Consider the following 15989-nt stretch of genomic DNA (forward strand, 5'->3'; position numbering starts at 1 on the left):
TGTGATCTTGGGCCAGTCACTTAACTTCTCTGAGCCTCAGTTACCTCATCTGTAAAATGGGGATTAAAACTGTGAGCCCCACGTGGGACAACTTGATCACCTTGTATCCCCCCCCAGCACTTTGAACAGTACTTTGCACATAATAAGCACTTAATAAATGCCATCATTATCATTATTATTTGGAGTCAGAGGTCATGGGTTCAAATCTCAGCTCCACTAATGGTCAGCTAGGTGACTTTGGGCAAATCACTTCACTTCTCTGCCTCAGGTCCCTCATCTCTAATATGGGGATGAAGACGGTGAGCCCCCCCCCCCCCCACCCCGTGGGCCAACCTGATCCCCTTGTAACCTCCCCAGCGCTTAGAACAGTGCTTTGCACATAGTAAGCACTTAATAAATGCCATCATTATCATTATTATTATTTGGAGTCAGAGGTCATGGGTTCAAATCTCGGCTCCACTAATGGTCAGCTAGGTGACTTTGGGCAAGTCACTTCTCTGCCTCAGGTCCCTCATCTCTAAGATGGGGATGAAGACTGTGAGCCCCCTCGGTGGGCCAACCTGATCCCCTTGTAACCTCCCCAGCACTTAGAACAGTGCTTTGCACATAGTAAGCGCTTAATAAACGCCACCGTTATTATTATTATTATTATTAAAAAAAATAAACAGACACATTCCCTGCCCACAATGAGCTTACAGGCTAGAAGCGGGGAGACAGACATGAATGCAAATAAATAAAAAGACAGCTGTGGACCTAAGTGCTGTGGGATTGGGAGGCGGGAAGAGCAAAGGGAGTAAGTCAGGGTGACACAGAAGGGAGTGGGAGAAGAGGAAAAGGAGGGCTTAGTCTGGGAAGGCCTCTTGGAGGAGATGGGCCTTCAGTAAGGCTTTGAAGAGGAGGAGAGTCATTATCTGTCTCTCTGTAGTCATTACTATTCTATTTATTTTGTCAATGATGTGCATCTAGCTTTACTTCTATTTATTCTGATCAATCAATTGATCAATCGTATTTATTGAGCACTTACTGTGTGCAGAGCACTGTACTAAGCGCTTGGGTAGTACAAGTTGGCAACATCTAGAGACAGTCCCTACCCAACAGCGGGCTCACAGTCTAAAAGGGGGAGACAGAGAACAAAACCAAACATACTAACAAAATAAAATAAATAGAATAGATACGTACAAGTAAGAAATGATGACTTGACACCCGACCACATGTTTTGTTTTGTTGTCTGTCTCCCCCTTCTAGACTGTGAGCCCGCTGTTGGGTAGGGACCGTGTCTGTATGTTGCCAATTTGTACTTCCCAAGCGCTCAGTACAGTGCTGCGCTCACAGTAAGCGCTCAATAAATACGACTGAATGAATGAATCTGTTGGATTTGAGGAGGGAGCGTGTTGCAGGCCAGAGGCAGGACAGCGCTGCCTGGATCATTTTTCTATAAAAATGGTCAGGCCATGTTTCCCCACTCCTCAGGAACCTCCAGTGGTTGCCCATCCAACTCTGCATCAAACAAAAACACCTTAATATTGGTTTTAAAGCAGTCCACCACCTTACCCCCTCACTTTACCTCACTTCTCACCTTCTACAACCCGGCCCGCACACTTCACTCCTCTAGTGCTGTCCTTCTCACTGGGCCAAAATATCGCCTAGCCCCTTGTCAGTTCTAGAGTAAAAACTACACTGCATTTTATTTTCCTCTGCCTGGATTTTCCCCAGCCCTCATTTGGTCCAAATTACAACATTTTCACAGTACTTGGTTAGTTACCCCATGGCAACTCGTTGGGTTGAAGAGCAACGGGGATCCTAAGGGACTTACTGTCTAAATCAGATCATTGATTAGTCATCTGAGGAGCTAATGAAGAGAATCGAGCTAGCAAACCTATGCTAATTCTTGCTTTAAATTTTCTGAATGGGTGAGTAAAAAGTGGATTTGGCTGAAGTTGATCCCTGATGATTTCCCTTTCTTCCACTCATGGTGCACTTTGACTAATTCTTGTAAGTGTGAAAATTAAATTAGAATTTCCCAAATGCAAATATGTGGAGCTAAATTGAGGGTGTCCTGAAATGTCAGATCCCTCAAATGGGGATGGTGCTCAATACTGAATATCGTTTGAATCAGGATCAGCTCAAATGGGGATGTTGCTCTATACTGAATATTGTTTGAATCAGGATCAGCTGATCAGTGGTATTCATTGAGCACTTACTGTGTGCAGAGCACTGTACTAAGTATGGGAGAGTACAATGAGAAGAAGAAGCAGCTTGGCTCAGTGGATAGACCACGGGACTGGAAGTCAGAAGGTCATGGGTTCCAATCCCGACTCGGCCACTTGTCTGCTATGTGACCGTGGGCAAGTCACTTCACTTCTCTGGTCCTGTTACCTCATCTGTAAAAAATGGGGATTAAGACCGTGAGCCCATTGTGGGACAGGGACTGTGTCCAACTTGATTTGCTTGTCACCACCCCAGCACTTAGTACAATGCCTGGCATGTAGTAAGCGCTTAACAAATGCCATCATTATTATTACAGTGCAACAGAGTGGTAGACACGATATCTGCCCACAAGGAGCCTACAGTCTAGAAGAGAAGACAGACATTAAAATAAATAACAGATGTGTAAATAAAGCTGGGGCTAGGGTGTGATTTTCAAGTGCTAAAGGTTACAAATCCAAGTGCCCAGGTGATGCAAAAGGGAAAGGGAGCAGGGGTAGAGAGCAGACATTAAGATTAATAGCTGCTTGCTCCAGAAAAATGCCTTATGAGTGAGGAGAAAGGAGAGCTCTAATTGTAACATTTGGGAAAATATTTTGTTTTGTTTTTTGTAAAACGCTTTTAAGTAAAAAAAATCAGCAATCTCCATTTTACATATCGATTAGAACAGTAAAATTGTTGTTTTAAATTCTAGACATATTTATCATTACTATATTCATGGACCAAAAGGAAATGAAACCAACATTTCGGCAAAAGAAGTCGGACCATTCAACAACATTGATATGGAGGTAAAATGTGAATCTATCAGCTATTTCAGATCACCTGAGCGGCTCTATAACTCTTGGAAATTCTTGCGACCTAGTTATCCGAGGTTATCTGATTGTGGAATTGGGAACTTTAGTCAAAGCCTCACTGGCTTCCTTTTCCCTTTTTTTTCCTACCTAAATTCCTTAGTCCCCTGGACTGTTAATCGGCAGGAGCTGTGATATCACTGTGATTTTTTTGCTCCTGAGCTTGTGGGATAGAGAAGCAAGGGCCTGAGTGTCAGAAGGTCTTGGGTTCTAGTCCCAGCTTTGCTAATTGTCTGCTGTGTAACCTTGGGCAAGTCACTTCACTTCTCTGTGCCTCAGTTACTTCATCTGTAAAATGGGGATTAAGACTGTGAGCCCCATGTGGGACAGGGACTAGCTGATTATCTTCTGATTATCTTGCATCTATCCCAGCACTTAGTACAGTGCCTGACACCCAGTAAGTATACCCAAGAATAGTTAGGGTGGAGCTAATTTAGGTTCCCTACAGTTTTCTGGCAGGGATGATGATGATGATAGTATTTGTTAAGCACTTACTATGTGCCAACACTGTTCTAAGCGCTGGGGTAGTTACAAGGTAATCAGGCTGTCCCACGTGGGCTCACAGTCTTCATCCCCATTTTCCAGATGAGGTAACTGAGGCACAGAGAAGTGAAGGGACTTGCCCAAAGTCACACAGCTGATAAGTGGTGGAGCCAGGATTAGAACCCACGACCTCTGACCCCTAAGCCCGGGTTCTTTCCACTAAGCCATGCTGCTTCTGGATGGATTTGGGGGTGGTTTAGAGTCTGTTTTCTCAGTCTCTGCCCATCCAGGATCCCAAATTCATGATGATGATGATGATGATGGTATTTATTAAGCGCTTACTATGTGCAAAGCACTGTTCTAAGTGCTGAGGAGGTTACAAGGTGATCAGGTTGTCCCATGGGGGGCTCACAGTCTTCATCTCCATTTTACAGATGAGGGAACTGAGGCCCAGAGAAGTGAAGTGACTTGCCCAAAGTCACACAGCTGACAGTTGGCACAGCCGGGATTTGAACCCATGACCTCTGACTCCAGAGCCCGGCCTCTTTCCACTGAGCCACGCTGCTTCATCCCCCTCACTCTGCCACCAGGATGACCATGAGTGCAGTAGATCTTAAGCGCTTAGTACAGTGCGCTGCACACAATAAGCGCTCAATAAATACGATCGATTGATCTTCCGGTGGGTCAAACCCTGGGAGTCAGAGCCACTTGGGTTCTAATCCCAGTTCCTCTGCTCGTCTGCCTCAGTTCCCTCATCTGTAAAATGGGGATTAAGACCGTGAGCCCCATGGGATTAGCTCGTGCCTATCCCAGTGCCTAGTAAAGTGCCCGGCTCATAGTAAGCAATACAAGTATAGAAGCAGCGTGGCTCAGTGGAAAGAGCCCGGGCTTTGGAGTCAGAGGTCATGGGTTCGAATCCCGTATCTGCCACTTGTCAGCTGTGTGACTTCGGGCAAGTCACTTCACTTCTCTGAGCCTCAGTTCCCTCATCTGTAAAATGGGGATGAAGACTGTGAGCCCCCCGTGGGACAACCTGTTCTCCTTGTAACCTCCCCAGCGCTTAAGCGCTTAGTACAGTGCTCTGGACATAGTAAGCGCTCAATAAATACGATTGATGGTGAATACAAGTACAATTAAACAAACATGATTGTGAAACCCTTGGGGGACAGGGATTCTGTGACCCTCTTCCAAGTGCTTTCAACTCGGGCACTGAAATATCATTGACTGATTGACCAAAGTTTGAATAGCTAGAGTCCCTATATTATTTGCAATTAGCAGTAATAGCATCTATTCTTTCCCACTGGATAATTCCCCCGATCACGGGATGCGTCCATGCAACTCCTCTGAAGCCGAAGGAAGCTCTTCCCCTAAACCGGATAATTCAGTTTTAACTGTCGGCCGATGAGAGGCAAGGGGTATCTAGTGCTTCAACCATGGCGATAATGTGTCTCCTTTCGTTTTAGATCGCCATGTTCGAAAAGGGGAAGGTACCGAAGATAATCAACCTTAGAGAAATCAAAGATGACATGCAGACGTTGTACATAAATACAGCAGCCGATAGCTTTGAGTTCAAGTCCCACGTGGAAGGAGAAGGTGTAGTAGAAGGAGTCATCCGCTACCATCCTTTCCTCTATGATAAGGAGACGTATCCTGATGATCCCTGTTTTCCATCAAGTATGTTGACTGATCGTCTGCATTTTCCACCGGACTAAGCGCTTGGGAGAATACAATATAGCGGTAGATGAAAAACTCACAGGAATAGGAATAGTCATAATCTTTAAATTTCAGCACTTAGAACAGTGCTTGGCACATAGTGCTTAACAAATGCCATCGTTGTTATTAAATTATATTCATACATTAAATTAGATATAATATATAATATAAATTACTGATTTATTCATAGTAATGTCCGTCTCCCCCCTCTAGACTGTCAGCTCGCTATGGGCAGGGAACGGATTGGCTGATTCTGCTACATTGTACACCCGAGCGCTTAGTCTAGTGCTCTGCACATAATAAGCGTTCAGTAAATGCCAGAATAACTGGTGACATTGAAAATATATACATTTATTGATTCTAGACCGTGAACCCGTTGCTGGGTAGGGATTGTCCCTCTTTGTTGCCAAATTGTCGTTTCCAAGCGCTTAGTTCAGTGCTGTGCACACAGTAAGTGCTCAATAAAAACGACTGAATGAATGAATTACTGTAGAAGGGAAGTCGATTAACACCTGGGAACTTAAGAAATTGTGCCATTGAAATGTGTGTAAATCAATCAATCAGTCGTATTTATTGAGCGCTTACTGTCTGCAGAGCACTGTACTAAGCGCTTGGGAAGTACAATTTGGCAACATATAGAGATGGTCCCTACCCAACAGTGGGCTCACAGTCTAGAAGGGGGAGACAGAGAACAAAACAAAACATATTAACAAAATAAAATAAATAGAATAAATATGTACAAATAAAATAAATAAATAGAGTAATAAATACGTACAAACATATATGCATATATACAGGTGCTGTGGGGAGGGGACGGAGGTAAGGCGGCTTAGTCTAGCGCTCTGCACATAGTAAGCGTTCAATAAATGCCAGAATTACTGGTGACATTTAAAATATATACATTTATTGATTCTAGACCATGAACCTGTTGCTGGGTAGGGATTGTCTCTCTTTGTTGCCAAATTGTCGTTTCCAAGCACTTAGTACAGTGCTGTGCACACGGTGAGTGCTCAATAAATACAACTGAATGAATGAATTACTATAAAAGGGAAGTGGATTAACACCTGGAAACTTAAGAAATTGTTTGCACCATTGAAATGTGTGTAAATCAATCAATCAATCGTATTTATTGAACACTTACTTTGTGCAGAGCACTGTACTAAGTGCTTGGGAAGTACAAGTTGGCAACAGACGGTCCCTACCCAACAGTGGGTTCACAGTCTAGAAGGGGGAGATAGAGAACAAAACCAAACATATTAACAAAATAAAATAAATAGAATAGATATGTATAAGTAAAATAAATAAATAGAGTAATAAATATGTACAAACATATATACATATATAAATTTGAGGGAAGAAATGCCACCTTTAGAGATGCTGCATCATAATCATGATGACATTTATTAAGCACTTTGTGCAAAGCATCATCATACATTCTCTTTATTTTGATCTGTATTGGCACTAAATTTTAGGAAATAATGTCAGCATTTTATTTTGGAGGCTTTATTCTTATAAAGCACATATTCGTGTGAGGAAAAAGACCTTTCTGTTGTCTTTGAAGTCCTCCACAAATACTGTAATTATTATGATGATGGCGTAGGTTCATCTTGGAACCAGAATACACCTCTGCTCTCTCTTGCTAAGGAATTAGAGAGGGCAGGTAACCTTAGCCCAGCTGAAATTTCAATGAACTCAAGTTGGCTTTTTACTTTCCCTTCCTTAAAGTAATTTGAAGGGTCTGATTCTAAGATATGTTTGTACATATTTATTACTCTATTTATTTATTTTACTTATATCTATTCTATTTATTTTATTTTGTTAATATGTTTTGTTCTCTGTCTCCCCCTTCTAGACTGTGAGCCCACTGTTCGGTAGGGACCGCCTCTATATATTGCCAACTTGGACTTCCCAAGCGCTTAGCACAGTGCCTGGCATATAGTAAGCACTTAACCAATACTATTATTATTATCATGGTTATTAAAGGCAGCATAGTGACTCTACAATGATCTTTTATTTTGTAGGAGTAAAAACTCATAGTCGGTAGATGTCAAGGTTTTTTTTTTTCCTGTTTTGATCTAGAATTAAAAGATGATGACGACGACGACGATTGCTTTATAATAGAGAAAGGGGCCAGAGGGAAAAGACCAATTTTTGAATGTTTCTGGAATGGAAGATTGATACCGTACACAACTGTGGAAGAGTAAGCGTCACTGCTTTGGTTTTTATCATTCACATTCAAAGAGGTTTCCAGGAAAGGATGTCTACTAAACGTTTCCTCTTCCGTTCAAGCTTTGACTGGTGTGCGCCTCCGAAGAAGAGAGGGCTCGCCCCAATTGAATGCTACAATAGAATCTCTGGGGCGTTGTTCACGAACGACAAATTTCAAGTCAGCACAAACAAACTGACTTTTATGGATCTGGAATTAAAGTTGAAAGAAAAAAACACCCTCTTTACAAGAGTTTTTAATGGACAGGTAATGCTCTTCAATTTTGAATTTTGTTTTAGTGACTGCGTCAATAGACTTTAAGTTCTAAAAATCACAAGTGACCATTTTGTATTTTCTATCCCTGTATGCCTCGTTTCAATCTACTTTTTGCCCACACCCTGGTCCTGGCGATTTTAGTCATGGTAAGATCCATATGTAGTGAGTTATTGAAGCAGATGATACTTTTTTTAAAAAAACAAACTTTTCCCACTCTTTTAGATGTGGTGTAGGAATTTTAACACATCAAGATCACAGATCATTTGTTTTAGATCTTGGGGTTTAATCTGAAGAACAGAGTGATGACTTTTAGTTTTTCTTTTTATGATATTAGTTAGGTAAACTATTGCCATGCCTTATATATTAAATTTGAGATTAACTCAGCTAAGTAATGGTGGTTGATCTTGGGACTCAGGGATGTAGGAGACTAATGACAAACATGAAGTTTCTAGGTCTAGAAGAAAAAAAGCATGGAAGAAAAGCAAGAATGCCCGATCCCCTTAAGCATTTTGGTTAAAGATGGCTTGAAATTAGTAGATCTTTTTGCATCAAAAATCTAGCCACTTATATAAAGTAATAATCAGCCTGGAGTATATTCTCATGAACATTTCAGGAATGCTTGTTTTATCAACCAAGGTCTAAAATGCTAGTTTCTTTTAGTCTGAAATTGGAAGTAATGTGAATTCTACAGTAACCACATTCTTCTAAGATTTGCAGCCCTTAAAATCGTAGAACTTTGTTTCATTTTCATTTGTATGCATTTTCAGTTTTTCCCACTTTGAGCATGTAAAAATTGAAAAGGACTAATGTGGAACTCCCTTCTCCAACAGCTCTTTTACAGCTATTACGAAGAGTAGTTGGATTGTACCATTGGTGTTCTGATCATTTCAGTCTGGTTGACAGTGGATCCTTTTCTTGTCTCAAAATCACTTTGTGAATTTAGCATTCTGGCAGTCATTTCTTTGGAGAATTTCAAAATCCCTTACTTGGAAAAACTGTAGTTTTAGAATTGAGATAATGCTAGAAAAACTGTGTGGTCTTCATTAAATTCAGTATTTTGAAGGGGCATTGTTAAGTCATCACTCAGGAATAAAATGAAGTGGGGAGCAGGCCGGGAATTTGGACTTTTTGGTTTTAGAGTTGTTGATGTGCTCGGAACTGAAATCAGGCTCCTCTCCTGTTTACCGTATTGACGTAAAAGTATTCCATTGCAAAAGAAATACGATCACTTTTTAAAAGCATAAAAACATTTCTGGCACTCTTCCTGCTTATAAGTGTCCTCTGACAATTTCAAAACATTTCAGGAGCAGCGAATGAAAATCGACCGAGAATTTGCCTTGTGGTTGAAAGACTGTCACGAGAAGTATGATAAACAAATAAAATTTACACTTTTTAAAGGAATAATTACTCGTAGCGATCTGTCTTCAAAAAGAATGCAAAGTCCTTGGGCAACGTACTCTGCAATAGAGTGGGATGGAAAGACATACAAAGCCGGACAGTTGGTAAGAAAAAATTGGGGCCTGCCTCCGTCTTAAAATCCAGTTTTCTTACGTTTGAGATCAGCCTTGAATTTTTACGGAACTAGAAATCAAATGAGTAAAATGAGTTGGAAGTAAATGGCGAAATATATTTCTAAGGCAGTGAGTAAAATGAAACAATTCTTTGTGTTTTAACATCAGACTGTGTGTAATGGCTTCTTCTAGGGATGGAGAGTGTTTGTTTCACTCAGATTTTCCATTACTCTTTTTTCATCTCGTTCAGGCCAGGTTATTGTCTGTTAGAAACACATTCCTATTTGTTGAAAACATTAACAGAGCTGTTTGTGTTTGACTTAGGTCACTCTATTCCTGTCACCTGGGTCATAAATGAGTCCAGCTCTTTGTAGGGGGCTGCCTTTCCACCCCTCGCTCCCCCAAATCCACCTTTTGTGGGTCACCCTAATGGCACTGTGCAAACCATTATCCCTGGGATCATGGTCCCTGCTACTAAAATTTGAGGACCAAGTCTCCTCCATCATTCCCAGTGGGAGACTCCGCCACCCTCGTTGCCTTATCTGCGGCCGTCTCCGTCTTTTTTGTGTGTGTGGTATTAGTTGAATACTTAATATGTGCCAGGCACTGTTCTAAGCACTGGGATAGATTGAAGCTAATCAGGTTGGACACAGTCCTTGTCCCACATAGGACTCACAGTCTTCATCCCCATTTTACAGATGAGGGAACTGCGGCCTAAAGAAGGGAAGTAACTTGCCCGAGGTCACACAGCAGTCAAATGGTGGGGCCGGCATTAGTACCCAGGTCCTTCTGACTCCGAAGCCCGGGCTCAATCCACGCTGCTTCTCAAGACTACTAATGCCATGCCTCAGGATGAAATCCTAATTATGAAATCATCAATCGTATTTATTGAGCGCTTACTGTGTGCAGAGCACTGTACTAAGCGCTTGGGAAGTACAAGTTGGCATCATATAGAGACGGTCCCTACCCAACAGTGGGCTCACAGTCTAAAAGGGGGAGACAGAGAACAAAACCAAACATACTAACAAAATAAATAGAATAGATATGTACAAATAAAATAAATAAATAAGTAGAGTAATAAATATGTACAAACATATATACATATATACAGAAATGACCATTTATAGTTCTTTAAAGCACTACCTGCAAAATGATCAGAAGGCGATTGACAGTTAATATTGGCTAGGCCTATTGACGAGGCACGATTGTGTTTTGTGTGAAGGTTTTCAGTGTTTTGGCATGTATGTTGCACACTTCTCGAAGGAACTCAGGATTCCAAGCTCAGCATTTTTTAATTACTCCTTATTACTTGGGGTAAGTGGTATTATATCTTTTTAAAGGTAGTAATTGAGGCAGACAACGAGGCGTACTGGAAAGAGCATGGGCCTCGGAGTCAGGAGACCTGGATTCTAATCCCAGCACCGCCACTTACCTGCGGTGTGACCTTGGACAGGTCACTTCACTTCTCTGTGCATCAGTTCCCTCATTTGCTAAAAGGGGGAACAATACCTGTTCTCCCTCCTACTTAGAATGTGAGCCCCACTTGGGACTTGAAAATCTTGTATCTACCCTGTAGCTTAGTACAGTGTTGGGCACATATTAACTGCTTAACAAATGACACAGTCGTCATCATCAATCAGTGGAATGTACTGAGCACGTACTTGTACGGAGCACTGTACTAAGCGCTTGGGAGAGTAAAGTAGAACAGAATTAGCAGACATGTCCCCTGCCCATCATCAGACAAGTCGTGGCTCCCTCAGAGTCAGGAGTATCGGAGCAGTTCCGTTCCAGGACTAGGGAGCAGATTTCCTGCTTGCCACTTCAGTGCTTCTTGCTTCTCTGATACGCTGCCTGCAGAATCTTAAGTGTGCATATTGATAATATTTTTATTGTTAAATGTTGTAGGTGAAAACCACCAAGACACTTCCTTTATTTTATGGAAGCATAGTGAAGTTTTTTCTTTATGGCGATCATGATGGAGATGTGTACGCTACAGGAGGAGAAGTTCAAATTGCAATGGTAAGCTGGAAAGGAATATTTGATCATTTTAGAATTCAGGAACCATTTTGCTGGAGCTATTCTTTGGATTGCAATTGCACTTTTTAAATTCATTCAGTCGGATTTATTGAGAGCTTACTGTGTGCAGAGCACTGTACTGTACTACTTGGTTGATAAATTTTAAAAAGTTCAAGATTGGTGGCATTCATGGAGCACTCACTGTGCTCAGAGCACTGTACTAAGCCCTCGGGAGAGCGGGTAGACATGTTTCCTGCTCACAAGGAGCTTACGGCCTGGAAGAGGAGTAGACTGTCATCAATATAAATATGTAAATTATGGATGTGTATGTCAGTGCTTTGGGGCTGAGTGTGGGGTGAACATCCAGCGCTTAGAACAGTGCTTGGCACATAGTAAGCCCTTAACAAATGCCATCATCATTATTATTGTTATTATAAAGGGTACCAATCCTAGTGTGTAGGCAACATAGAATGGAGAGGGAATAGGGGAAATGAGGCCTAGGGGGGAAAGCCTCGAGGAGGAGATGGAATTTTAATAAGACTTTGAAGGTGGGGAAGAGGGATCGCTGTCGGAGATGAAGGGGAAGGGAATTCTAGTCCAGAGGCAGGATGTGGGCAAGAGTTCGGCGGCAAGATAGGTGAGATGGAGGTACAGTGAGTAGGTTGGCATTAGATGAACGAAATGAGCGTGCTGGGTTGTAGGAAGTCAATGTGGTTAAATAGGGGCAAATTGAGCGCTTTAAAGCAGAAAGGAAGGAGTTTCTCTTTGATGCGGGGGTGGATGGGCAACCACTGGAGGATTTGGAGAAGTGGAGAGATGTGGGCTAAGTGGTTTTTCAGAAAATTGATCCTGGGGAGCGTCAGGAGGCTGTGATTTTGTCAGAGAGGCAGAAGCATGGTCAGGGTAACATAGGATAAGTTCTTGGGTCAGCCTTTAGTAGCAGTAGGGATGATCATCATCAATCGTATTTATTGAGCGCTTACTATGTGCAGAGCACTGTACTAAGCGCTTGGGAAGTACAAATTGGCAACATATAGAGACAGTCCCTACCCAACAGTGGGCTCACAGTCTAAAAGGGGGAGACAGAGAACAAAACCAAACATACTAACAAAATAAAATAAATAGAATAGATATGTACAAGTAAAATAAATAGAGTAATAAATATGTACAAACATATACATATATACAGGTGCTGTGGGGAAGGGAAGGAGGTATGATGGGGGGGATGGAGAGGGGGACGAGGGGGAGAGGAAGGAAGGGGCTCAGTCTGGGAAGGCCTCCTGGAGGAGGTGAGCTCTCAGTAGGGCCTTGAAGGGAGGAAGAGAGCTAGCTTGGCGGATGGGCAGAGGGAGGGCATTCCATGAAATGAAAGATAAGTTGCAGACAATACCAAAGTTATGGGCTTGTGAGACAGGGAGGTTAGTGGTGTTGTCTACAATGATGGGGAAGATCTGAGGAGGATAAGGTTTGGGTGGGAAGATCAGGAGTTGTTTTGGACACGTGAAGTTTGAAGTGTTGGCGAGACATCCAAATAGAGTCCTAAAGACAGGAGGAAATGTGAGAGTACAGTGATGGAGAGGGCTAGAGATGTAGGTTTGGGACTCTTACGGGTTGAGATGGTAGTCGAAGGGGTAGGAGCAGATAAATTCTCCGAGGGAGTGGGTGTAGATGGACATTAGAAGGCAGCCAGATATTGAGGCTTGCGGGGCTCCCACTTTTAGATGGTGGGAGGCAGAGGGACGAGTCTGTTATTTACACTCATCTCCATGTTCCCCATTGAAATGTTTTGAGTTTACTTATTTTGTAGTCATTGTACAGTTTTACTGTTCTGAGCCAAAAATGGGATAAACAACGAAAGTTTCCCGGACTCAGAAGCAAGTTAGAAATATTGTAGAATATATCAGTACTCTCTACGTGGAAAAAAATTAAAAGTTCAGACTCCCTCTTAATTAGGTTTTATTATTTTCTATGAATTCTTTGCACGTTGTAACGTGTGTTGGATTTGATTTGTTCAGGAACCTCAGGCGCTGTACGATGAAACAAAAACCGTCCCAATCACAAAGCTGGACAGATCGGTGGCTGAAAAAGCTGTTAAAAAATATGTAGAGGATGAAATGGCAAGGTAAGAACTATGTCAGAGCAATGGGGTAGCTGTCTTCTGAAAGCCTTAGGTGCGTGTTCAAAGGATCAGTTAAAAATCGCTCATTACCAGAGCAGAATGATGTCTCTCCTGTCATATTTGAAAGCCGCTCAGAGCCTACTTCTAGATTGTCTATCAGTTAACGGTGTGAGTCCGAGTATGTCACTTTATCTGTATCAACATTGCCAAATCTGAAACATATTTTTCTTCGTTCATGTTAATTCAATTCAGTCATATTTATTGAGCATTTACTGTGGGCAGAACGCTTGGAAAGTACAATTCGGCAACAAATAGAGACAATCCCTATCCAATAACGGGCTCACAGTCTCGAAGATTATTAGACCTGGAAATTCTTTCATTGAAAATAAGCCATGATAAGATGCCAGGAAGCAACATTGTTATGCTTTGCGAATAAGGGTCTAGCTTAAATGGACTAGCTAAGAAATACTCCTCCACAGAAAGCATTTTTTTTACCTCATTTTGGCGATTGTTTTGACCTCGTTTGAGTTATCGCATTGGCGTATGAACCAGTGTGGTGACTTCAGAGATAATTGTAGGGTGGAAAGTTACAGTTCAGTTCAGTTCAAAATGGATAAAGAATGGATCTAGGTTTAGTTTTATCAGATTGATATTTTAGTGGCTCATGGTCGGGATTGTGACGGTTGGACTTGAGTCCTGAGGAGCCTGAAATCCTGCTTCATCAGCCACAGTACCCTACTGATTTTTTAAAATTACATTTTGTGTGTTTGTTTTTGTCTTTAGGCAATCTTTATACCATTTTGTTTCATCATTATTCATGTGTCTATAACCAGTCCCCTCTCTCCCTCTCCTCCTCCCCTCAAGAAGCGGCATTAGTGGCTAGAGCCTGGGAGTCAGAAGGTCATGGGTTCTAATCCTGGCTCCGCCACTTGTCTGCTGTGTGACCCAGGGCAAGTCACTGCACTTCTCTGTGCCTCAGTTCTCTCATCTGGAAAAAGGGAATGGAGACTGTGAGCCCCACCTGGGACTAGGATTGTGTCCAACCCGATTTACTTGTATCTACCCCAGAGTTTAGTACAGTGCCTGGCATATAATAAGCGCTTAACAAATAAACAGTTGTTGTTTATTAATATTATTATATTGTTGCTGTTGTTGTTGTGAGCCCCCTCAAGGCCAGGAACTGTGTCTGATTCTCACCTGTGTATTCTTTCCCAGGGCTCACTACAGTACTGAACACGAAAGTGCTTCATAAATACAATTACTACCATGTAATAACAGTAGAAATGGTATTTTTTGAGCACTAGTGCTGTGCCAAGTAATAATAATAATAATAATGGCATTTATTAAGCGCTTTCTGTGTGCAAAGCAGTTTTCTAAGCACTGGGGAGGTCACAGGGTGATCAGGTTGTCCCACGGGGGGGCCCACAGTCTAAATCCCCATTTTACAGATGAGGTAACTCAGGCACAGAGAAGTGAAGTGACTTGCCCAAAGTCACACAGCTGACAATTGGCAGAGCTGGGATTTGAACCCAGGACCTCTGACTCCAAAGCCCGGGCTCTTTCCACTGAGCCACGCTGCTTCCGTACTAAGCACTAGTGTAAATACAAAATAAGGGAATTCAGACCTGGTTCCCTGTTCCGATCTAGGTTCATTCATTCATTAATTCAGTCGTATTTACTGAGCACCTACTGTGTGCAGAGCACTGTACTAAGCACTTGGAAAGTACAGTTTGGCAACAGATAGAGACAATCCCTACCTAACAGCGGGTTCACAGTCTAGAAGGGAACTTGTGGTCTCTGTTAAGTGCTTATTCAGCGTGGCTCAGTGGAAAGAGCCCGGGCTTTGGAGTCAGAGGTCATGGGTTCGAATCCCTGCTTCGTCACATGTCTGCTGTGTGACCTTGGGCAAGTCACTTAACTTCTCTGGACCTCAGTTACCTCATCTGGAAAATGGGGATGATGACTGTGAGCCCCAAGCGGGACAACCTGATCACCTTGTATCCCCCCCAGCGCTTAGAACAGTGCTTTTCACATATTAAGCGCTTAACAAATGCCATCATTATTATTACTATGTGCCAGGCATTTACTAAGTACTGGGGTGGATGCAAGCAAATCGGGTTGGACCCAGTCCTTGCCCCATGTGGGGCTCTCATTCTCAATCGCCATTTTCCAGATGAGGGGACCGAGGCACAGATAAGTGAAGTGACTTGCCCAAGGTGCGTGGCTCAGTGGAAAGAGGGTGGGCTTTGGAGTCAGAGGTCATGGGTTCGAATCCCAGCTCCGCCACATGTCTGCTGTGTGACCTTGGGCAAATCACTTAACTTCTCTGTGCCTCAGTTACCTCATCTGTAAAATGGGGATTAAGACTGTGAGCCCCACGTGGGACAACCTGATCACCTTGTATCCCCCCCCCAGTGCTTAGAACAGTGCTTTGCACGTAGTAAGCGCTTAACAAATGCCATTATTATTATTATTATCATTATTACAAGTGGTGGAGCCGGGATTAGAACCCATCACCTTCTGACTCTCAGGCTTCTGCTAGGTCTTGGGGAGCACAGACATTTATAAGAGGGAAATTAATTCAGACATATCGCCGCAGGCCATTGCAT

At 42.5% G+C, this 15989-nt stretch overlaps 1 protein-coding gene across 1 annotated transcript in view; it reads left to right on the forward strand.

Moving 5' to 3' along the window:
- SMCHD1 (structural maintenance of chromosomes flexible hinge domain containing 1) overlaps positions 1–15989 on the forward strand; it is a gene marked incomplete at its 5' end in the record, with an annotated part of 180781 nt that overhangs the window by 60568 nt on the left and 104224 nt on the right. Inside the window, 7 exons of the mRNA XM_038747255.1 lie at positions 2900–2993; positions 5003–5213; positions 7332–7452; positions 7542–7725; positions 9039–9236; positions 11151–11264; positions 13277–13383. Coding sequence (XP_038603183.1) covers positions 2900–2993; positions 5003–5213; positions 7332–7452; positions 7542–7725; positions 9039–9236; positions 11151–11264; positions 13277–13383 — 1029 coding nt within the window. The remainder of the gene's footprint in view (positions 1–2899; positions 2994–5002; positions 5214–7331; positions 7453–7541; positions 7726–9038; positions 9237–11150; positions 11265–13276; positions 13384–15989) is intronic.

Source organism: Tachyglossus aculeatus, chromosome 5, assembly GCF_015852505.1.
Source record: "Tachyglossus aculeatus isolate mTacAcu1 chromosome 5, mTacAcu1.pri, whole genome shotgun sequence".
Lineage (NCBI taxonomy): Eukaryota > Metazoa > Chordata > Mammalia > Monotremata > Tachyglossidae > Tachyglossus > Tachyglossus aculeatus.